The sequence below is a fragment of the Osmerus mordax genome, chromosome 19 (genome assembly GCF_038355195.1).
Source record: "Osmerus mordax isolate fOsmMor3 chromosome 19, fOsmMor3.pri, whole genome shotgun sequence".
In the NCBI taxonomy this organism is placed as follows: domain Eukaryota; kingdom Metazoa; phylum Chordata; class Actinopteri; order Osmeriformes; family Osmeridae; genus Osmerus; species Osmerus mordax.
Window position 1 is genome coordinate 837825 of NC_090068.1, and position 25809 is coordinate 863633.

The window sequence follows — 25809 nt, forward strand, 5'->3', positions numbered from 1 at the left end:
CATGATGTCAAATTTAGTGGACAGATGATCAATTGTAATTTCCTCCCAAAATAAAAGCAATACTTAAAAGATTTTACAATAGTATTGCTCCTTAGTAGTTACTTTATGTTACCACATTTTATTTACCTACGATGGTCTACTTCTATAGAAGGATTGGCAAGATATTTATGCGCTAGCTAGCGTTTTTGAAAATCCGTCGGCCATTTTGGAATTTCGAAAATGTTGTTTCACTTAGAACAACTGGCCAATGTGTAGCAGTGTATGGGATGACGCAAAAGCGTCCACTAGAGTGTCTGATAACTGAGAGTGCCACCAAAACCCATGCATATACAATAAACTGAGTTTTGAATAGCTGTCCACTGTAGTGACCACTATGCGTGAAAGGGTTAAGGTGACGTTTCAGTCATAGAGGTTAGGACCATTTTTACACCGGAAGCCCAATATCTTCGTTTGATCCAACTTTCAACTGAGGCTGATATAGCTTATCACTCTTCCCTCTTGCAGGGGAAATGAAAAATCAACCGTTTCATTTTACACTTCACTTTTTGTATTTTTAATTGTAAATGAGCAGCAACAAATGTATGCTTTTAAATCTATGCAATCTTCATAAATAATAACTGCATACTTATTACAGAAATGTCAGTTGTACATTTTGAGTAGTTACACATGAAAAATCTCAGAATGTTTGGATGTTTGATATTAGTTTAAACGTTAGGTTTGGAGGTTATATGGTAAAAAATAAAACTGTCCCAGCTGCAACCGACACAGTTACTCTAGTTACTATAATACTAGGCCTACTAATAGGCAATCAATAATTACATAATAATTAAAGAATAAAGTAACTCATAACTCACTAACCCTAACCCCGTCTGTACAGCACAAGGACCAGGCTTAGGTAAACAGTAGGGGTGGAACGGTACATGTATTCGTATTGAACCGAAACGGTACGGGCGTCACCATTCGGTGCATGAAATTACACGGAGAATACACGGTATAAAAATAAATAAAACTTGCATGCAAATACATTTATGTAATGCGGAACTACTGTTACTAGATACTGTTACTAGATACTCGTGTTATTTAGGGACACTTAATCTGTTGCCCCTCTTTAGCTCTGAAGTTCTGATTGGCGCCGCCGTGAGTCAGAAATAGCTAGCAGCACTAACTGTGCGTTCACACTGCAGCGACGCGAATCGCTTGCCATCGCTCGCCTTCCCACAGCTCACCACGCTCGGGGGCGTTTCAAACAGATTAATGTAGAATGTAGTTCTCTGAAGTCACTGTTGTAGTTGTCATGGCCAAGTGTGCAGACTTAGGTTTACGTACTCGCAACATCGATCAAAATACAACTTGTATACAAAATACAAAACTGTTTAATAGACATACACGTTGACATGTGTAAAAAAAAAAATATTATATTACTCAAAGTCTCTGCTAATCTGTCGATACAATAGGGAGTTCCAGCCGGGCTAGCTAGCTAGTTACCACAGAACGAAGTTACGTAATGTGACTAAACTGAATTTGAAAGTACAAGCACCAACAACTTCGGCAACCTTGCGCCATGCATCGTTTGTTTTAAATTAACGTCTCTGTACGAATACAGCTATGTATCGTACAGGACTGGGTAAGCAGCCACACAAACGATTAGTTTCTCTTCCACCTTGAAACCTAGAAATGTTTACCATGGTTGCTACGTTACGAGAAACAAGAAAACACTCTGATTGGCCATCGCTAGCGAAAATCGCTCCTCATTTACATAAAGTTGAGAAAATCTCAACTCGGTCGCGTTGCGTCGCTACCCACAATGCACCACGCAAGTGATTCACCTGGCTCCATAGAAAATGAATGGAAAACATATTGTCGCTCGCATCGCGTCGCTGCAGTGTGAACGCAGCGTAAGGACGAGTATGGCGAGTGGTGGCGACCCTCGAGTGAATGAGGACTTGCCGGCCTCTTTAAGATCGCAAGTTCATTCAGTTACAGTAGTACAGGCGAGAGAGTGGTGGATAAGACAAGCACTGTGCGTCGGCGTTGTTCATCAGTTGTGGGGTATGGGAGTGGAAATACTTCTAACATGCTATGCAAGGATAAGAGCGTGTGCTAAATGACTAAAAATATCCGACGCCATCACCCAGGTGTGCCAATCACTGGAACGAGACAAAAAAAAAAGCCCAACTTCTCCTCCCTACAGTGCTTAACCAGCCTTTAGAAATTGGGCCAAAAAAATCACTGATGCAATAAGTCATTTTCAATGCGCCCATATTCACTCAGAGGAACCTGGTTTGTTTTGCTTTTCCCTCCGTTGTACCGAACTCGTACTGAACCGTGATGTATGAACCGAACCGTGACTTCACTGTAACGTTCCACCCCTAGTAAACAGGAAGATCCTTATCTTATCTGAGCATGTCATTTAGTTAGCCTAAGCAGGGCCACTTCAAGACTCACACAGGCATGCACGATCTATGTAAGGGAGACAGCCAATGAAAGAATAGCCATGTGACAGTTGCATGTCTGTGTATGAACCAATAACTGTTGAGAGCGGTGTTGTTTAAATGTTCTTGCATGGAGACAGGTCGGTAGACAACTTTGGACCACCATGGCTATTTGTCTCCTTGCAGCCAGCCGCAAGTAAAAAACTTCCTTTACTTCACCGAATCTGTGCATTACTTGATAAAGAGAATTATCTAACACAGTATAGTGTTATGATACAAAAATATACCAATACCAAGTTTTGTATCACAATACTCGATACTCAATACTCGAAACAAACGATACTCGATACCTAATAGATCACAAACAGACAGTCCACAAGGGTTGATCCCATTTTTGAATTAACAGCCAAAACGACAATGATTCTACCAACAGGCCATTTCCACTTAAACGTTACTCCAGCAACCCAACTTTTTTTTTGCCAGGGGCATTATGTTAACTATAGTTTTACTTACAATGGGAGTGTGTCTTTTTTAATTGTCCGTTCTGTCTGAGCCACCTTACATGTAGCTAGGTCGTAGCTCTACTATGCTATTTAGCTAGTGGCTGTTTAAAAAAAGCACCAAAATGAGACGCCAAATAACTGTAGCTTAATATATTTGTCGTTTTGGAACTCACGTTTTCTAATATGCTTGATTGTCATGCTATTTGCGATACAGTAGGGTAGGCCTGACAGCAAAGTCAGGTTAGAAGCATTTCCTCCCTTGCACAACACTGTTTTATAGCACATTTTACAAATGGGCTTCGTAATGTCTGTGGGATTGCCATCAGCGTTGGCTCTGTAGGCAAAGTAGTCCCACAGTAGACTTCGGAAGCCTGTTTGACCTAAGTACCGAACATTGGTAAATTCTAATACCAAACCATTTTTTACCAAAAAGTATCAAAGTACAGAAATGTTGGTATACCGTGCAACACTACAGTACACCAATCCTAAATTAGTACTAGGTCTATAGAATACTACTGTATTCCTATACTGATAGCAGGAGTTTGTCCAGAAAAACCTTTCTGATGGAGGCCAGCCCGTTCATCAGCAGACAGTCCTCCCTGTCCTCGTCCTCGTCCAGGTCCATCAGGGGGGAGCTGAAATGATCCAGGAAGAAGCACTTGGCTCCCTCGTGGCGTGGGTCGAACGGGTCCACGATGATGGGTTCCGTGCCTTTGATCTCACAGCGGCAGAAAGGACAGCCCTGGCCATCAGACTCCTGCCACACACGCACAAGAACCACACACACAAGTACACTTAAGTTAACACGTTTCATGTGGCCTCATACTCACACAATAACACAAGTTGGCACACAAGAACAAGTTTAAACACACATCTCAATTGAACGTATCTATGCTGCTACAGCCTCATGTAATCACACACACACACTACAGCTGCCAGTGACATTTATAACCATGATTCAAGCCCAGTTTTTTGGGGTAGTATCTCATGAACATGGACATGTCACAATATTCTAGGCAGGGTAGGAAGCACTTTAAAGCCCTGGGCTCCAAACTAAAGCAATACAAGCAAGCAGTGGACAGCTGGAACACACATGGTTTTAATTGGACATAATCTACTAGGCTTTAGTACCATCCCCCCCCCCCCCCCCCCCTACACACACCCCTGTTTTCAAAAGACACTTCATCAGACTCAATTGAATGCGTGCACACACATGAAAACAGAGCGTCTCCTGTCAACCGTCTATGCCCCCCACACACACACCACCCCAGATTCCACATGGCAGCCCTGTCAACCGGGGGCCGAGAATAAATCAATCTAAGACCAAATAAATGTGCCTCTCTCCCTTTCGTTCTCCTCCGCCAATCAGAGAGGCGGGCCCGGTCCAGGGTTGGGGTGTGTGTGTGTGGGTGGGGGGGACAGGGGGATGGCAGGGGATAAGGGATACTTATGAAGAACAAAGGCAACGATCATGGCAGCCATCTGGATGGGGACTCGCAGCGGAGGCATCAAAGGCAGTTTTGGAAACCTAATCCTAATTAGACTGACATGGGGAGGGACTCTGACACTGCAGAAACTTACTTCCTTGCAAAAACGTACTTCCTTGCACACGCGCAACAAATACAAACACACACACCCCTATCTTCTAAAGATACACATCTTTGTATGACAAGAGTTTGTATCGGTGAGGCGAGCCGTTGGCACAGTAATACACAAGCTTCATGTACTACTCATAATCGACAAGGGCAGACTCGTATAAGACAACACGGCCCAACTAGTCCCAACCAGGCCAGGTTTCACCTGGCTGACCCGACACACCAAAGTGAGTGTCGCCTACTGTACTTTTGGGGACTGCGTATCTCCCTTAAACGGATTAGTGTAAGCTGTCTTTTCCCACCTGTGTGTCTTGGGTCAGATCCTGCAGGATCTCTCAATGTTTCCTCTGACACCTTAGTATCAGAATAAGACTGTTTCAGTTACCAGGATGTGGTTCCAGAAAGCTGACGATTACACACGGCTGGGTTCCATTCCTGGAAGGGACATGCTGTTGGTGTTCATTCGTTGAGTAATGCTGAGTTGAGAAAGGAACCCCCTTTGACTCAAATGAACCTATCTGGAGGTGTTAATCATCAAACACACACACATCAAAGTATGAGGGTCCCCCCGTGTGACTCACACAAACATACTCCGCACATCAGTGCACTGAAGCATACATACACAAACTTGTCAAAACAGGAAGTGTAACAAACACACATTCACATTGTGGGTTTCTAACGAACGATGGCTTCTGCACAGGGGGTAAAATGCAAATGGATGTCTTGTGGACTTAAACCGTGATTCTGAACCGTCGGGTGTGCAAGTTCCAGTAAGTCAGCGGAGCAGTTTGTGGTGATGCTTGTGTCACCGTGCTTTACTAAAGATCGATATGCTGTGGCATCACACACACAAACACACTGTCTCTCTCAGACACACACCTACTCTGATTTATGTGTTTACAGGGGAGAAGCCAGCCCAGATGTCCCACTGTGGGTGGAGACGGCGAGGGAAGCTCTGGTTCTGATACTAATGAGTCATTAGGAAGGTAATTACAAACATACACACGTTGCTGGTAAATAGGAGAATCTGACACACGCTTAAGAGACACACACTCATATGCCAACATAGACAGTGAGGCACACACACACACAGCCATCACTAGCCCTACTGCCGTGTGAGATATGGATGTTTGATCGGGACAGAGGCAAGGACACAGAGGGAGGGTAACGAGATTAAGGAAAGTAATGGAGGAGTACGAGAAAAACAAGAAAAAGAGAAAGAGGATAAGAGGAAGAAGGAGATAAATGGAGCAGGACAGAGAGGAAGAGGGAAAGAGAGAGTAGAGATAAAGAAAGGGAAGGAGAGAGAGAAAGAAAGCAGATAGCAGAAGAGGGAGATAAACAGAGCAAGATGGAGGATAGAAGGAGAGAGAGGAAGAATGAGATGGAGAGGGGTATGAGAGGGAGAGAAAGAGGAGAAAGAGAGCAGGAGAGGGAGAAAGGAAACAGAGAAAGACGAGAGATGGAGAACTAGAAGATCAATAAGAGAGATGAAGAGAGTCTGGAGAATTTCCACATGCTATGGAAAAATGTGTTTCTGGGTTAAGAACTTGGATGACTGCAAATTTCCTTCTTCTTAATTCGGATAAAACCGAGGTTCAAATTTTCGGTCCTAAAAATTACAGAAATAATTTATCCAATCTGACCTTAGACCTAGACAGCGTCAAAGTCTCTCAAAGCCAGCTGGTAAAATTTTTTGGAGTCACAATGGACCCAGACCTTTCGTTTGAGTACCATATTAAGCAAATTACCAGAACTGCATTTTTCCATCTACGTAATATTGCCAAAATACTAAAATTCCTCTCAAAGGATGATGCGGAAAAACTAATACATGCATTTGTTACGTCCCGATTGGACTACTGGAATGTGTTGTTCTCTGGCCTCACAATTACCTACCTAAAAAATTCTGCTTCTAGACTATTGACTAGAACAAGAAAGTTTGATCACATAACATCTACTCTTGTCTCTTTACACTGGCTCCCTATCCAAGCCAGAGCTGACTTCAAAGTTCTACTACTAACCTACAAATCTCTGCATGGATTGGCACCACTGTACCTCTCCGGTCTCCTTGCACCCTATTGCCGCGCAAGGACACTTAGATCTCAAGATGCCGGCTATCTGGTGGTTCCCAAAATTAAGAAAAAAATAGCTGGAGGTAGGGCGTTCTCATATAGAGCACCTCTTCTCTGGAACAAATTACCTGTCTCAATTAAGGAGGCTGATACTGTTTCGACATTCAAAATTAGGTTAAAAACTTTATTGTTTAGTCAATTCTACGATTGTTAAAGGTAAGTATGTGTGTATTTACTTCTATGTAAATCTAGGGTGTGTGTTTGCCTATGTGTGTATCACATGTAACTTTTAAATTGTAATTATAGCTTATATGTTCACATTGCCCCATCCGGATGTTACATCTAGATGTTACAAATAAAGTAAATCTGTTACTGTATATTGTCACTGTTATAGTTTCCGTTGCTGTATATTGTTACTATTATTGTTTCTGTTACTAGTTGGAGGCAACGGGGGACGGGACGGGATGTTTTCATCCTTATTCTATAAGTATAACTTATTTTAGAGTTCTCTTCCCCTGGAACAGATTTCATGTTCCAAATGGGGGGGGCTGTCGCTGTCTTGGTGTGTGGGGCTGCATCAAATACCCCTTTTTTGCTCTGTTAAATTGCTGCACCAGTCCACACTTGACCGGTGGGGATCTCATTCTATTATGACTGTAACTGTTAGCTGCTCCTGGCATTCTCTAATCCCTGCTCTCCTCTCTCTGCCCCCCCCACGCACATCCCTTGTGGTGTGGGGGGTTTGAGATGTCAGCACCTGCCTGGTCGTCGGTCGGCCAACGCTGGACCTGGTCGCGAGTCTCCCGGTCCTGTGCTACATCTATAAAAGTTGAACAATGGATTTTGGTGTTTCAAAACCCATTGACACTGTATGACTAGGTTTAGCCTGTGTTCTGCTCCTCCTTTTTCTGGGAGTTTTTCCTTGTCTTCCTTGAGGGTTTAGGTTGGTTGAGGGGCAGTTCTATGGGCATATGTGAAGCCCTCTGTGACATGCTTGCGTGTAAAAAGGGCTATACAAATAAATTTGATTTGATGAAGAGAGAGAGGGGAAGAGATAGGGAGATAGTCAGGATGTGGGGACAGAGAAATAGAAAGGTGGGATATAGAGGGGAGAGGGGGTGACCAGCAGTACCTGCCACGCCGTCAGACAGGAAGTGCACATCAGGTGTCCACATGGCTCGATCTTCACGTCCTTGTCGTTCTCTGCGCAGATCTTACACAGCTGGAAGGTGGAGCCCATCTCACAGTACAGTTCATACTGCTCCTGTAGAGCCAGGCACACATGGTCAGCTCACGCACACCAAAACACAAACACACACACACAAAGAAATGAAGAAAGCAACTTAGCTATTCCACCATACAAATTCTTCACAAACGCTCACTCACTTTAACACACAAACACACACACTGACCTGTGTGACTTTAATGTGGTCGTGAGGAGTAGGTTCACACAAGCCCGTGAGGTCTGGGTTGTAACTGCGTCCGTCAGGAAACAAGTAACTGGGAATTATCAGAAAAAATATAGGACAAATGAGATTGAATGGGTATTAGTAAGTCACATACACCCCCTATATCCTATGCAAAAAGCCTACCTGAGAGGGCTAGACTAAACTAGACAACCGAAGATGAATCGTAGACAGACTGAAGTGGAACCTTGACACTACTGCTTAAACCCATCTGACTCACTCACATCTCCAGAAGCCTGACAGCAGCCGAGGCTATTCATGGGTTTCATGTGACATCACACAGTGGACCGAATTGCAAGATGCCGTCTATCTGCTGTGCTGTGGGCTGTGATAACAGCAAATCTCAAATCCATAAATGTACCTTTTACAATGTCCCAAAAAACCCTGAGCATCGTGAGAAATGGATTGCTGCTATCAAGAGGGATCACTGGACTCCTACAGAACAGAATTAAAAATTTGAGCATGTATAGCGTTATTCTGGACAGCTAGCATTAGATGCTAGCATAAGCTATATGTAATGCTAGCTGTCCAGAATAACGCAGAGCTGCCAACTCTCACCGTGTCGCCGTGTGACACACGCATTTCAAACATTTCTCACGCTGTCACGCCACAAATTGTATATCTCACGCTGAAAAGGCAACGCCAAACAAGTCACGTGTGGGGGACGTGTGCCTAGCTCTACACTGCCTTAGTCTCCTTAACCAACACACACGCAGACACACACGCAGATAGGGGAGCTAATGCCCTTTCACGCGTTATTGCACTCCAGGCGTCTCTCCTTGAGAAGCAACCGTGGAGCAGCACCTTTCCTCGCCTCCCCAGCGTGCTTCCTGACAGGCCGCTCACTCGAGTGTGTGTGGGGAGGTCACGTTGGATCTGTGTACAGGGTTTTAGGCAACTGGCCCAGAGTGGTTTCAACAAGCTAAGGGCGGGAGGGATTTTTTTTTACATCCTACCTAAAATCAAAACGTATACCCTGTTCTGGTGGAAAGGAGATGGTGCCAAGAAACCAAGGGGCAGCTGGGATATGGCGTTCTAACTGAGCGGGATGGTCCCACAAGGAGATGAGACGTTAGAAACTCATCCTCCCGGGGGCAGCAGGTAGATGGGGGACATGGATGAAAGCTGCTGTCCCGTGATCTCATCCAACAGGATCAAACTGGGCCAGCGCTGACAGCTCAGCAAGGTGGAAAAAAAAGAGGGGGGTGGGGGGGTGTTTGTGGAATTGCAGCGGCGGGTGGGGTGGGGCGGTGGCCATGAGAGACATGGTCGCCCGACCATGTAGAGACAGAAATGACATGCCGTTGTGTAAATAAGATAAATAACATAAGGCCATTTAGTTTGTTTGATAAAAGAGCAAGCTATAAACCTGTTGTATAGGAAAGGTAACCTTAAATGACTTATTTTGTGATCTGGCGCTATATATAAAAAAATGATAATATATATTATAATTTTTATATATATATATATATATATATATAAAATTAAAAATTATTTTTTTATTATTAACTTGACCTTCCAGGGGGGGCGGGGCGCCCCCCTAATATAATGGTAGGGGAAACACTGATGTTTGCTCTGGATAAGGACGTCTGCTAAATGCCCTCACTACAGATATACTGAAGAGCCCCTGCTATACTGAAGAGCCCCCACTACAGGTATATATACTGAAGAGCACTCAGCCTGAAGTGGTACACCTGCCACAGCTCCATGCACGCACACACACACACACTGATTAGGCCCAGTCTCTAAACAAACAAAAAAAACTGTCAATAGGTTATCGATCAAAGGAGCCTTTATGCTTCTAGTAAAGTCTGTGTCTATAAGCCCCCCCGAGTCCTGTGGTGTCTTACAGCTTGGGCTGTTCGCTGGTTCCACACACACTCCCACCCATCAATGGCGATAAGGCCTGACTTAGTGACTCCTTTAACAGGCCTATACAAACCAAATACTGTGACAGCCTGGATGGATATGGAGAGAGACAGGGTAGGGTACAGCCTCCACTTACAATCCCTCCCTGCAGCCGTCGATGAGGGCCTGGAAGAGGGGCTTGTTGTGGGGGATGGTCTGCAGGATGTTGCTGTCGTTGGTGACATAGCCAATGGCCCACTGGCCCAGTCGGGTGCAGCTCAGTCTGAAGATGTAGCTGGAAGGTCCGAGGCACACACACACACTTATTGAAGACATGTAAACCGTACACAAACAAAATAAAACTAAACCTGTGACAAGGAGGACAGGAATTTTGAATACCGTTTAGCAAAATACAGACAATGTTTCAATCCCCAAGTCATCCCAAATAACTGAATGCATTGCGAGACAACCCCACTTCAAAGACAACATAGACGACCATGTCCCACATGAACACACACACACGTGTCAACAAGTGTGCGTTCACCTCGTATTCACACACATCAGAGATGGCCCTCTTTGTGGTGGGCTTTTGAGAGTTCAACTTCAAACAAGCACAGATGCGTCCAGCATGCAGGGAACACATTCCCTTTGAGAAACAGGCTTCTTTTGTTGTGTTTCAGCCATGGTAGTCCAACCACAATCCATTTCCTCGTTCATCACAATCTAATCCCTGATCGTCTCAAAACTGCCATGCTCGTCTAAGCCTCGATATTATGACCCTAATCCAACAGACGAAAAAACACAATGCAGGAATGAACTCAGAGGACTGATGCCACCTCTGCCAACAACAGAGGAGCTACATCCATGATGTGTTTGTTCTGAGGAGGTGGGGACTGTGTGTGCTTCTCTGGTGGCTGGGGCTCAAGTTGCATGAACGTCCTCTGAACAGTTTGTTTTAAGACTTTTAGTATGACTGGGTTTTTTTGGATAAGAACATGTTATTCCGAGTGTTAAAGAAAAAACTGTAGTATACAGATTTCACATATACAGCAAATGTTTACTCCTCAACAGGTCTGCAAACGCCTTTGTAAACCGAGATTTGTTAAAACGTTTGTTAACCCAGACCGTAGGTCGAGGTTTACAAATAAATCGTTTTAACAAATTGAGGCGACAAAGCGTTTGCTGACCTGTCGAGGAGTAAACATTTGGTTTCTTATATACTACAACAATACGTGGGAAGATCACAAATCAAACAGGTCGAATCTGGAGCAGACGCCATGTTGTCAGAGCAATCAGCTGCACTTGCACTGGTGACGTCACTACATCTCCAAGGCAACATATCAACAACATGAATTCGTCTTCTGTCTGCTTCAGATACTTCTTTAAAACGGGAAGCGATTGTGGGGCGTTTGCGGACCTGTGCAAAAACCATATTTGTTTTTTTTGTTTTGTTTTTTTGGCAATTTAGGCTACTTTGTTGCCGAGCAGATGCCACCTTGTTAAGGTCAATGGCTACATCTCCAAGGCAACCGCTTGTCGCTAGGTCCGTAAAAACGTTTATTTACCTCTGCGAACTTTCAGGAGGTATATAAACGGATTTATTAACTTTTGAGTACGTCTTCTGGACCAATAGGAACAGCGTATTGGTCCAATTATTACACTAGTATATAAGAAACAACTGTATGTGAAGTCTAGGTGCTTGTATGTATATCTGTCAATGTATCAATCTATCCATCTAATACATGAAGAGTGAGGTTTGTTCTAGCAGTTAATATTAGCTGTGCTATGTGTGTGTGTGTGTGTGTGTGTGCGTGCGTGTTGAGGGATGAGGTGGGAGCATGTAGCAGCTCATCCAGGATGACGGGCCCTCCCACACACACAGCTGTGTCGGCTGCGTTCAGGAGATTGGTATTTGCACACCATGATTCACGGGGGATGATCTAAAGCAACACACACACACACACACACATGCTAGCTAAAGTGTACCACACATCAAACATTTTCAGACGTGTACTTTATGTTGTGTACATAAAGTACACGTCTGAAAATGTGTGAAAGGACACGCACAAAAACAGAGGGGGAAACGGCTGCCCCCTCCCTCAACCGTCTCACCCCCTCAGCTCCCTCACCCCTTCAGCTCCCTCACCCCCTCACCTCCTCATCCCCCTCACCTTCTCATCCCCCTCAGCTCCCTCACCCCTTCAACTCTCTCACCCCAGAGGTTCCAGAGCAGCTAATCCCAGAGCAGCAATCCTGGCCCACTCAGAACCTCTGGGCTCCTGGGCTCAGTGGCACAGCCAGGCTGTAACACCACAGTAGCCTGCTTTGTTGTTAGTCTAATCAGCTAATCTGACCATGGGAGGGAGGAGTTGGGGGGCGGATGTATTTTATTACCCTGGCTGTAAGCCTCCCCCCCTCACGCCTGCTGGCGAGGATGAGAGGGCTGGAGAAGAGACAGACTGAATTTGGGATTAGCTTCTTTTCATTGGTTGTCAATCCCTTACTCAGAAAGATTGGCCCTGTCATTGGTATTGATTGGCCCTGTCATATGGCATTGATGCTGGCCCTGTGTCAATGCTAACCTGCTAATATCGTCTAGATCATGGTTTTATCTATCTCCCTACCCGGATACTGAATCAGATAGTCTGTCTGTTTTAATAAACAGGCAGAATCATTCGATCACAGAGATTGGGTCAGTTATTGTAAGGCCTTAAATTCCCTTCCAACTGGTCGCCAGAACATGGACACACACACAACCCATCAGTCTACTCTACACACACACCAGTCCACTCTACACACTCAAACTCCAGTGCTTACCTGCCAGGCTTGTTGATGTACTTATGCAGCCGGGCCTTGACCTCGTCGTAGGTCAAGAAGGCCATGTAGCCTGGGTGGGTCACCGCCAGAAAGTTCCAGTTCCTCAGTATGGAGCCCCAGGGCTGGTGGAGATGAGACAGATCCCCCCACACACACACAAACACTATCATTGATTCTGCTATCTGGAAAAAGTAAGATGGCAACAGAAGTGGCTCACTCATTACAAAACTACTTTACACACACACACACACACTGAGTAGTAAGATATATCTTCTTTGTCGTGTCTCCTAGTCTGACAGTGATTGACGAGGCTCAGCTAAACACAAAAGGTTCCATGTCCTCAAACAGTCACTGCTGCTGAGCATACAGACAGCTTCTAACTATCTAAAGAGCAGTATTTTGAGGGAGCCAGGAAATAATCCAACTATTGATAATGAAGTACAGAGAATGGCTGTGCAAGCTCCTTTTTTTTTTTCAAGTAAACATAAAGTAAACACAAAAGACAGGATGTAACTCCCTGTCAAGGGCAAGTGAATTAAATGTAACTCTGGAAATAGTTTTAGTAGTTGCTGGAACATCAAGTAATGCATCGGTTTTCAGTCTGTCTGGCGATAGGAACTGAAAACCTAAACTATCAAGAGCAAAACAGGGGCAGAGAACTATGCATGCGTTCGTGGGAGAGAGAGTGTGTGTGAAAGAGAAAGACTCGACAACAACGGACGGTAGATGAGTGAAAACCAGTTCAGTCAAGACACTCACGTGATTGATTTCACCATTTATTAATATACATGAAAATAGGTTTGATTTTGGCGGATAGGATGTACACGGGGAAGTGCTCCCTGCCTTCGCTGCAGCATGCATGACAACGAGCAACAAGTGAAATCCCCCAACGGGGAGCACAGACAGACTACATGGGGGAGAAGGGGATGGTGGAGGGTGGCAGCAGTGCAGAACACTCAGGTAATAGACGGCGCGTGTGCATGTATGTGTGCGACTTTATAGTGCCGCTTATCAAAGCTAACCTATGAGTACACGGCGATGGGTGATATGACGCGCGCTGCCCGAGTGTCATGCCTGAACTAGGCTATGCTCATATATTGATACCTACACAACACACACTAGACTCCTGTCTACACACTCAAACACAAATCCCCTTTTGTTTACATCCACAGACGGTGAGAGGAGTTTGTTTAGTGTTACTCTGTGACACTATGCATAGTCAAGTAGCAATTCATCAGCTTGTTTTCTTAACAGTGGGCTCTGGGCCCCTCACAGTGAGTCAGCTCAGCCCACACTGGTCTTCCCACCCAGCACACTGCCAGGAAACAGCCAGGCCTCAAATCATGGGGCTAGCCTGTGGGCGGGGGGGCGTCATACCCTGGGACATAGCCAGGGTATCAGCTGGGCATGGGCCGAGGTGGTTGGTTTTGGAAAGAGGAGGGTTAGGGGGAAGGTCTCACTTCTTTTGGGGTCTGTGACAGGAAGTAAGAGTTGTACTGTAGGATTCCGGTACAGATATTTCAGTTTTTATCTTTTTTTCTTCTCAACCCACAGTGACACTAGCACTCTTGAAACTGGCACTGGCTGTCCCTTCCTCCAAGCATTGGTGTACCTATTACTCATCCACCCCCCCCCCCCTCCCACACACACACTCACACACAGACCACTCAAGCAACTCTGTTCATATACAAATTCTCGCTCTAATGAGATGGCCACTAGCCATGCCAGGGTTCAAACTCCATGCATCATAGTCACAATCTGAAAATACTATGCAGCCTGGTTCACTAATATCTGAATGAGCCTAAAACAAGTACACAACTCATATGCAGAAGTGCTTTGACATTTACTGTGTTCTCAACCTAGGCATGTTAAAACTACACTTTGTGATAAGCCTACATCTTAATTTACATACTTTAGACACAATGCTGTCTATCATCTGATACTGGCTTGTGTGGTTTGTAGGGCTGGATGAGACTGCATAAAGCCTGCAGGGAGCTTGATATAACACGCATGGTGAATAGCCAAGTAACACGATAGCCTGGTTTTCTTCTCACAACATGATGTAGCTTGGTTACGGTACCATTGGACCATTTTTATGTAAAAGGGCCTGTGTAGTCTGACACACACACACACACACACATCATCCCAGTGGAAACGGCTCTTCTCATATTTTCTGGCAAGGCTCTTTTCTTGGACACAAGAAAACACAGCCACGGTTGGTGCTGATTGGGGGGAGGGGTCTCTTGTCACCTATAGCACAGAGAGCTATGGCGGTCAGTCTTTACCCAGACTGGCTACCCATAGGAGGAGCATGACAGAGGGGTGGATAACTCCCCAGCAAGACTAAATAGCAGGGGGGAGGGGTCACTCTGAATGGGAACTTGAGATGACCGGTGTGATTGTTCAGTGGGATGATGACCTGCTGCCTTGTACCCTCAAGGACAACCCTAAGACACATACCACTAACTACCGACAGGTCATGTGGGAGGCTTACCTGGAAGAGCCTGGTGAAGATGTCAAACTCGAACACTGAGATGTAGTCGTTGCAGGTGAGGTCGATGGTGGATTTAAGGGCCATGGCTTCGAGGCCGGAGCTTATGAGATGCACTTCGTGAAGGCACTGTCGGAATACTTTCCATGGCACGATTGTCCTGCAGGAGGACAAACGAGGGGATCGCCGGAGAATTAGAGAAGAACGATGATAATATTATTAACAACATCATTCCTTTATGAGCTTGTTTTCCCAGAACGAGACTTGAGCTGAATGTTGTTCATCTTTCTGAGAAGCCAAACTTGGGGTGTCAAAAGCGATCCTAGTACTAGCTTGCTGTAAAACATAGCATTCTCAAATCAGAACTGTTAACACATAAAAAGATAGTCGTTTTTTTCCATTTGTACATTTGAAAAATTAAACCTTAATCGAATACACTGAATATACAGTTGGAGATATATACAGTGTCAGACACTTCAGCAAAAACCTTGTCACAGACAAGAATACCTTCCTAAGCATAGCCACCCAGCTTCACCAAACCCTAACAGCAACAGTTCTCAGTGCCGTATAAGAATTTCTGGTCATGATTTTGCTGATAGGCTTGGCATCTCTAGATCTCCCAAAAAGGCCACATGCTGGACCTAGAATGTAACCCGTCTTGGTGTTGACAGACAACCGCTTTTATCAACACCAGTGACCTTTAATAATGAGCCGGTGATAAACCAAGAACTATAAATGTGACACAGCCCCAACCGTGAAACCAGATGAATATCCGGTTTACTTCAAACTGTCTACTAAACACTCTTGAGGAGGCATGGAACAGAAATGTCCATGTGAGAGACAAAGTTCTGTACTCTCAAAAACCTCCACAAAACAAACTGGTTATCTATGATGGTAGCTCTATCAGTCAACGCATAATGTATGTCAAATAATTTTACGCAAAACAGTGGTTTACAAGACACCTTTAGGAATCTACAATTACTGGACAAAGGAGGGTTCTCTCATAACACATAAGTGAGTGTACAATTGTAACCTCCAGCTCTCATCTATAATGCAGACTAGGGCCTAAGTGGCAGACCAGGGAATGTTATACGAGTCTAATGATACTTTATGGTTTAGAGAGTATACACACTTCTTCAGTCACTACTACATAGTATTGTGTTGCTAGTAATCAGTTTACATACTCACATTGGCATCTCTAAAGATGAGGGGCAATTGCAATTACTGACAAATACTTAAGGTGAGCGTGATTTCTGTTTACTAGGTAGTCGTCAATAAAACCTGATCCCAAATAATGTAAAAGCAACCTCCTTCCAACACCTATGCCCTGTTTTCATAATTTCATCCATATGCTTCTGATCCAAGTCAACTTCTTTTTTGGGCTTTTTAACTGAAGATGTTCCGTTTTTCATCACACATTCACAAGTCTCCACAGTTCAATTCAGTGACCAAGCGTTACAGGAGAGACTAAACTAAACATGAAAACAGTGCCACACTTACTTCACAAAATTCTGATCAATTATAACTTGATAAGTCATCTTGAGTTATATCCGCCTCTGCATCTTTCCTGTGTGAGAACGTGTGTGTCTGTGCACCTAAAATGAGGCACCTAGCTATTGTCGAACAACACGTGCCTTGTGGTTACATTGTAACTTTGACCACAGATGTGAAAAACAAATGACCTTATTGTCATACCCATGATTAAAAAGCATTCCTCACACAGGAAACAACATTAATAACAAGGACTGCATGTGCTTTTCTTCGAGTTATGTGCGACCAGCGTTAAGCGGATGTAATGTTGGGTTCCTGGCTGTTCTGTTCCTCAACACCATCTGGTGTAACACTTCCCAGTGTTGGAGGCCGCAAGTGAAATGCGATCTGGCGACAACGCACCGTCACAAAAGCTAATCTCTGTGATTAACGCAGATGATCAAAGATAAAAACAGGCCCTGTGACCGCTGATTGGCTTGATTAGAGCCAAACTACCTTGGCTGGCTTCCTTTGCAGTGTCTTGCAAGGTTTGAGCTCAGCTTCCATCCATTAGAATCCTGATTCATCCCTACCTTAACCTTCAATGAAGTGGACTGCTGAAATGCGGCCATACCTAGCGGCTGAAATTAGCCACTGCTGCTTCATGCAGCAGTATAAATGGCAGGGGAGATGTCTCTTCAAGCCAAAGGGGGAAATGTAAAGGAGGAGTGTGGACATGCTGAGCTTAGCTGGAGAGGCAGACATGTCTGAGTATCTAGGTTAGTAGAATAATACATTAGATGTGCATTAGAGGTGTACAGTCAAGAAGGGCGAACACAAATGCTCAAGAGCGTACACACACACACTCCCAGAAGAAACACTGAGTGTTAGGGATAAACAGTGAGTCAGAAGGAGGGGGGGGGTTGTAAAGGAGGTTTTCCGACGGCACTTTATTTCTAGATTGATTCTACTATTATTCGAATATTACAGCAAGAAACAGAGCACTCTGTGACCGTCATACCGAAGGACACGTATCGTAGAGTCGTTCGACAGAGTGGTATCATTCACGATTCACACTGAGTCTTATATAGACTTATAACATCTGGTCATTCTATACACCAATCAATCAATGTAGCTGACCATGTCTCTTTTGTCATTGGCTCACTCCCTAAAAGAATACAATCATTCAGTACAATCAGAGTTGAATCAACATTGAATCAACATTGTCTCCAGACCAACTAGAAGATCTACAGTCTGCAGGGTGGTCAAACACCTTAATCCTTCGCCCTCCCTCTTGATCTGACTTAAACTAGTCTCAGGACTTTAATGAACAAAGGAGCTTTACAGTTTACCACTATTAAAATACATTTATTTATTTACCAAAAATATACGAAAACAAATCACTACAGCATTTTGGCTGGTGGCCTTTGGTGTTTTACATGTTAGCCGGTGCACACGAGTGGCATTCAAATGAGAAGTCTAAAATAGAACAGAGCAATGGAAACCAGTCACCCATTATACCCAGGGATGTGCCTTCATAATCATACCCTCTGCATAATCACATACACTCATACAAGCCAAGCTCCACTGGATTCTGGGTTTTACACTTGAACAATGACGGGGCTTTGCGGGAGAGGTGTAATACACCCAAACTACTTAGTGTGTAAGTGTGCGTCTGTGCGACTGTGTGTCTGTGTGTGAGTAAGCAAGCTTTTGTGTGTTATACTAGATATTACTGAATGCATTCTGAAGTCACGTAACAAATATACATAATTACAAATAAAAAGTTGATGAACATAAGTTCACAAGTCAAGTGTAGGGGTCGACTGATTATCGGCCCTGAAAAACGCATATCAGTCAACCCCTAGTCAAGTGTACCACAGAGGTCAAAATTAAGGGCTTTCCTTATTAGCTGCATACCAGTGCTAACATGCATGCTGGGTTTCCAGGGCTTTGGGCCTCTCTGCAGTCCTTTCAGGGTATCAATGACAAACACACTTCCTTTCACAGCCATGGGAAGCTTTGTAATTATCTATAGTATATCAGTCCAGAAAGTAGATATGTGCCGAGGGTTGGCCACCTGCCCTGCTCATGAGAGACCAGCCTCGCTATCGGGGCTAGCTCAACCTTGCCCCTCACTGGAGTCAGACAACAGACAACATGGATGGTAACAGCTAGCATGGATGCATAGTTACACTTTTACAGTGGGAAACAATCGGAGAACGGTTAGCATGGATGGTAACATACTTGATAGGTCTACTGTAAAACAGTCAGAGGAACAGTTTAAATGCAACTGGCACTATGACCATGCCCACCCTTAGTTTTCTGTAGTCATAAAATGAACCATGTAACATACAGAAGGAACTGCAAATCTGCAGATAGTAAGCAGAAACAAGCTACTTAACTTCAAGGCTTTAAATCTTTTTTTTTTTTTTTCAAAAGGTCTAGGAGCAATGAAGCCTCAGAATGTAACATGTAGCTACATGTTGATTGTTTTTCTACAGGTACACTCTTGCACTTTTTGAGTTTCATGTTGTTTAATTATAACTTGTTTAACTGCATGCTCTTATGGTTCTTCCCTTTGGCACTCATTTGTTTTTTTCACAATGTATGCTTCATGTTTTGGCTGCTCGTTGTTAAGATCGGTGACCTATGCTGTTTTGTAAAGCTCTCTCTTGGAAGTCGCTTTGGATAAAAGCGTCTGCTAAATGCATAAATGTAAATGTTGCGACAGGCATTTCCACGGCTGAAAAAATGCTTTAGTTGCTTTTTGGCGACTTCCCCCCCCCCGACTTTGGCGACTGACCCCCCTATTTTGACGATCTGAAACGCAAGTATCAAAACGCAAAGCGCAAGTAACTTTGTGGGCGGGACTCCGGCTCGGTTGCTATCTTGCCGGCGGGATAAATGACTTTGCGCCTGGCGCAAATGCAAAATGGGGAAGGTCCGAAGTAGCTACATTACTAATGGGTGTGGTTTGGGCGTAACGTGCAATAAACCAATCAGAGCGTCATCTCACATTCCCTTTAAGAGCAGCGCTTGTTCCATGGCGGATTGCTATTATAACGGCGGATTTGCCAGGCGCACGCCAGGAGCGGTTCACAGCCAAGGAGACCAACGTTCTAGTCAGGGCCGTAACAGATAGATAAGTGACATTGTATGGGAAAGGCAGAGCAGTTTTCTCATTGCACTAAATTGCCCGCTCATGCTGCTCATTCAAATTCTTATTCTTATTTTTATATAGCCTACCCCATATTGGATGGTGTGTATGGATGAGCTCACAGAGGCTGTGACATCATACATCAGCTTCTGTGAGGACTGCTGTATACCAACACGCACCAGGGTAAGCTACAACAACGACAAACCCTGGTTTACAGCTAAACTCAGAAGGTTGAGGTCAGAGAAAGAGGCCGCGTTTAGGAGTGGGGACAAAGACAGTTTCAAGGAGTCGAAGAACAGGTTTAGCAAGGCGGTGAGGGAGGCTAAACGACTGTACTCAGAGAGAATAAAGCACCAATTCTCTGCAAACGACTCTGCTTCTGTCTGGAGAGGGCTCAGGCAGATTACCAACTACAAGCGCAGAGCCCCCCACTCCACTAACGACTCCCGCCTGGCCAACGACCTGAATGAGTTCTACTGCAGATTTGAAAGACAATTGGACAGTCCTGAATTACCCCTTCCCACCCAGGAGGCCTCCCACCTCCCCCCCTCTACAGTGACGACTCTCTCCATTCAGGAGGGTGAAGTTAACAGACTTTTCAAGAGGCAGAATCCCCGCAAAGCGTCTGGGCCGGACTCTGTCTCTCCAGCCACCCTCAATCACTGCGCTGACCAGCTGTCTCCGGTGTTTACCTACATCTTTAACACCTCCCTTGAGACATGCCATGTGCCAGCCTGTCTCAAGTCCTCCACCATCATCCCTGTGCCCAAAAAGCCAAGGCCAACAGGACATAATGACTACAGACCCGTCGCCCTGACCTCTGTGGTAATGAAGTCTTTTGAGCGCCTGGTGCTGGCACACCTTAAATCCATCACTGACCCCTCTACTGGACCCCCTGCAGTTTGCCTACAGAGCCAACAGGTCTGTGGACGATGCAGTTAACATGGCCCTCCACTTCACCCTACAGCACCTGGACTCCCCAGCATCCTATGCCAGGATCCTGTTTGTGGACTTCAGCTCTGCCTTCAATACCATCATCCCCGCCCTGCTTCAGGACAAGCTCTCCCAGCTGAATGTGCCTGATTCCACCTGCAGGTGCATCACAGACTTCCTGTCTGACAGGAAGCAGTGCGTTAAGCTGGGAACACAAGTCTCTGACTCCCGGTCCATCAGCACCGGATCACCTCAGGGCTGCGTCCTTTCTCCTCTGCTCTTCTCCCTGTACACCAACAGTTGCACCTCCAGTCATCCGTCCGTCAAACTCCTGAAGCTTGCGGACGACACCACCCTTATTGGGCTCATCTCTGGTGGAGACGAGTCTGATTATAGGTGGGAAGCGGCCAACCTGGTGACCTGGTGCAGCCAGAACAACTTAGAGCTCAATGCTCTTAAGACAGTGGAGATGGTTGTGGACTTCAGGAGGAACACACCCCCATCACCCTGTGTGACTCCCCAGTCAACACTGTGGAGTCCTTCCGCTTCCTGGGCACTATCCTCTCCCAGGACCTCAAGTGGGAACTGAACATCAGCTCCCTCATCAAGAAAGCACAACAGAGGATGTACTTCCTGCGGCAGCTGAAGAAGTTCAACCTGCCAAAGACAATGATGGTGCACTTCTACTCAGCCATCATTGAGTCCATCCTCACCTCCTCCATCACCGTCTGGTACGCTGCTGCCACTGCCAAGGACAAGAGCAGACTGCAGCGTATCATCCGCACTGCTGAGAAGGTGATTGGCTGCAATCTGCCTACCCTCGAGGACCTGCACACCTCGAGGACCCTGAGGCGAGCGAGGAAGATTGTGGCCGACTCCTCCCACCCTGGACACTCCCTGTTTCAGTCACTCCCCTCCGAAGGCTGCGGTCCATCAGGACCAATACCTCACGCCACAAAAACAGTTTCTTCCCTTCCGCTGTTGGCCTCTTCAACAAGGCCAAGGGACCACACTGACTAATGACTCTTGCTTAAAACACACTGCTCTTGCACTGCATTACAATAATGGTATCTTGTACATTTGTATTTCTTTTTTATATTTGTATTTTTATATTGTAATTTACGGCAACTTATATTTTATTTTATTGTATATTTAATTCTATTCTAATCCCACTTAGTACTGCTAGTTTATGTACCCTTAGTATAGATAGTCCACATATTTACATTTTAGGTATATGTTTATTGTATGCACCTTCCTGCCAAAGCAAATTCCTTGTCTGTGCAAACTTTCATGGCGAATAAATCCCATTCTGATTCTGAATTCTGATTTTTTATTGTTTAGTTCTTGGAATTAGTTTAACTATTGTACTTTTTTACTTAATTTAAGACCCGTATATGTTTATTGTTTGCACCTTCCTGCCACAGTAAATTCCGTGTTTGTGTAACATAGGCTACATGGCGAATAAACCGAATTCTGATTCTGATGGAGATGGGAGAAGAAACCCACCCAAATTAGCTTCGGTTAAACAGGCGTAGGAGAAAATTGCCACAATTGTTACAAATCATGTTCACATACATAGAGATTTCTCATGAAAATCTTTTTATAATCATTGAAGAAATGTAACACGCCATAAATCAAAACAATGTAACGTATCTTCGCAGAAAGAAGACCCTGGCCTCGCCAGCAGTGTGCACGGACCAAGCTTGCGCCCTTAAAATAGCATCTGAATAATGCGCCATTGACTTTAGACCACGTTTTTCCTGGTCAGTGGCGGAATTGTTTTTCGGAAACTGCAAAATAGCACCAGGGAACGTTTGCGCCGGAACACGCCTCCTTTTTCGCTGAACCGCCCACGGGAGCGCACGGTAATTTCGATGTGCGTCTGTGGAGGGAAAAGTCCGCTTTGCGTCGAGTGCAAACTAGGAATGATACTTGCGTCGTTGACAAAGTCAATTGCGCTGGGTGCAAGATCGGGCCCTGAGACATAGATCAGACTTCACACACTCTCTCCCTCTTTTACTCCCTTCCTCTCTTCCTTCCTTCTTCTGTAACTTAAGCTCACGTGGACACACAGCATTCAAGGTCAACGTTTTGAAAGATAGTAGATAGTAAAAATTAGACTGACAGAATGCCTGCTTCTGATGCTGGGCTAGACTGTAAGACCCCACAGTTTGGGTGACACATCGTACTATCTGTGAACTTAATCTAAGTAATCTTCAGGGGCATGCTTGCATCCCTTCTGCATGAATTCAGCTCAGCATAAGCCTGGCAGCTAAATGCAAAGCTAACGTTACATATGTAACTTTCCAAAATGTGAGCCACATCAAAGCCCTAATACACACAGAAGTACAGATACAGACGATAAACAATACACATTTTACGTGCGTGCATGCACACACACACACACACAGGCTGGGTGAGATGCTTGCTTGATGTAGCTGGCGGAGGTTGTGACCTTGTGTCAGCTGTGAGGTGGAGACAAAGACATGGTGAGACGTAGCATCTGCTCTAGGCTGTGGCCTTTCAGTGCGTCCGTGCGTGTAGCAGAGAGAGACAGAGCGAGAGTATGATTGAGAGAGACCGAGGGAGAGAGAGAGACAGAGTGAGAGTGAGAGATGAAGAGAATAAATAACCTGTCACTACTCATCCACATTCAGGTTTTTAGTGGTCATTTCACAAAGCTCACAGGTAGTATTATATCCTTTATGTCATGCCACAGGATATTTCTACAGGGTTAAACCTATTACAAAAAAGTGGATGTTTAGTCTACATATTATATTACATTACAGCGTTATCCACTAGCCCCCTTAGGAAGTGCCAAGCTCCCGTTGCCACCGGATGAGCTGTGCATTTGACTCATCAGCAGAAGTAACTACCGATGAACGAATGCCTTACTATCGATGGCCGAACACGCTCAAGGTTCTTGGCTAGTGGCGGACAACAAAACAGAAGTTTCAAACTTGCTTTTCGCCAAAAAACCTCCTCCAGAAGTCAGCGGCGTCGGCTTTGGTGATGCGGAACGTGTCACCCTGGAACTGGCCCCCAGGGAAGATAGCCTTGATCTCTGCCAGCATGTGACTAAAGATGAGGGACAGCTTGGTCAGGTTCCTCCTGGGAGCAGAAAGGTAGAGAGAGATGGAAGAAAAGAGAGGGACAGAGAGAGAAGGGGAGGGAGAAAGAGATCGAGAGAAGGAGATGGAGGGGAAAAAATTATGAGTGAAAAAAAGAGGGCTAATGGCCAAAGGGGTGGCCAATGTTGGTAGGAGAGCAAAACATCATTGCAGCACAGTGATTAAAAGTATACATTCTAAACTGGACTCTCATCCATTCAGCCTTGCTAAATACATACATGCTCATATCATCACTGCACATTGATGGTTCTACATTCAGGTGATATAGACATGGCTAATTGCGGTGGCATGACTAAAACTGCAAGAGAGATCCTGCTTTGACCTTTGTCTCCCTGGTTCAACACCACTGAAAGTTCACGACTGTACCAGTGATCGGATATGATGTCACACTAGATGGTGAAAATCAACTCCCCCACCCACACACCACCCCCACACACACACGTACACACACCAGCCACAAACTAACATGAACATCTCCCAGGCATTGATGCACAGTTCTCTTTGCATTGGAGCTGAAGAGACGTACAGATAATGATTTCTCGCTGCGTCCAGATGCTTGACCTGAAAGCTAAACAGCGCCCAGCACAACCATCCAACACCATGAAAGCTTTATACACAGTAACTTCATCAATGCAAATGAGCCCACATGTATCCTACAGTTATCAATACATAAATACTACAAGCAGGGAGAGTAAATATGCAGCCTTCAACGCCCCCACCACCACCAACGTCACCTCCCACCAAACAACACGTTGATTTTGTATTAGTAAACAAACATGATGACATCAGGTAGCTCCTAACTAGTATTTTGTGGGAAATAACTGTCGCCAATAAATCAGTCAGTTTCCACATAGCAGGAATAACTAAATGTCAGAGTGGGTCAACTTTAAGGCCTGCTCCAATTTTCACATTCTCAGAGCCAAAGAAGGACTGCACATTTCTTTCCCATGGCACGTTATCATCCTCCACAGGACGAAGGAGAGCATCGGGGCTGGAGCTGGAATGTCCTTCTTGCTTTAAAAAAACAATGTAAAAAACAATAAAAAGCCTTGAAATAAAAAAGGCACTTGTAAAGTTTACTAAAAGTAGTGCAGGATACTGCCCTGACCAAAATCTATGCCACTAGCCAGCTAATATCTGTCCCAGACCAGGGTAATAATTTCAATACATGCTGGATTATGTCTGAATTATCAGGTTGAATATTTTGGGAGCAGTCCAATCCACTGTGCCATGCTGGATGGAAGCACAGACTAATATCTATTTTTTCAATACCTGACATTTTATTTTCATTCATTCTGCTTAGGGTGTCAATGGGCTTTAATGTCTCCATGGGGAAATGTAAATTAATAAGACTACTTTCACAGAGCAATAAGATAAAATACTTTGTACACAGACAGACAGAGAGACAGAGAGAGGGAGGCAGGGAAAGCCGTGGGGGGAGTTAGGGAGGCAGTGAGTAGCAAGGTTTATGAATCACACCAGAGGCATGTCCTTAGGCAGGAGACGTCCATCATACAACAATTAGTAGCGCACCAACATTTGAGAGGTACTTTCAAGGCGCGTTGCGTTTTCAAACGCAACGCGCCTTGAAAGTACCTCTCAAATGTTTCACTCACACTCACACTCACTTTCATAACAGCGTTCCAACATCAGCAACTTCTGTAGAAACGGGCAAACCTAGCCCAGCCCTTTAACACAAAGGCTGACCTGATGATTATCATCATGTTTACACTATGATAAATGCAGGTTACTCATCTATGGGGAAGCAGGAAGTCTCTGCTTTACTAGCATTGCAGTATCCAAGTACATTTTGTGTTCATAAAGAAAGTGAATGCATCCTACTAAAATAAGTTGACACCTTAAAACAACGGGGGGGCAAAGCCAGGGTGAC

General features: G+C 44.8%; 1 protein-coding gene across 4 annotated transcripts in view; it reads right to left on the reverse strand.

Annotated features, from left to right (window-relative positions):
- cblb (Cbl proto-oncogene B, E3 ubiquitin protein ligase) overlaps positions 1 to 25809 on the reverse strand; it is a 90342-nt gene that overhangs the window by 37257 nt on the left and 27276 nt on the right. For all 4 annotated transcript variants that reach the window (XM_067257122.1, XM_067257121.1, XM_067257124.1 and 1 more), the window contains 7 exons: positions 23752 to 23898; positions 15228 to 15384; positions 12734 to 12855; positions 10074 to 10211; positions 8015 to 8102; positions 7735 to 7866; positions 3492 to 3692 (listed from right to left, as the gene is read on the reverse strand). In XM_067257122.1, coding sequence (XP_067113223.1) covers positions 3492 to 3692; positions 7735 to 7866; positions 8015 to 8102; positions 10074 to 10211; positions 12734 to 12855; positions 15228 to 15384; positions 23752 to 23898 — 985 coding nt within the window. The remainder of the gene's footprint in view (positions 1 to 3491; positions 3693 to 7734; positions 7867 to 8014; positions 8103 to 10073; positions 10212 to 12733; positions 12856 to 15227; positions 15385 to 23751; positions 23899 to 25809) is intronic.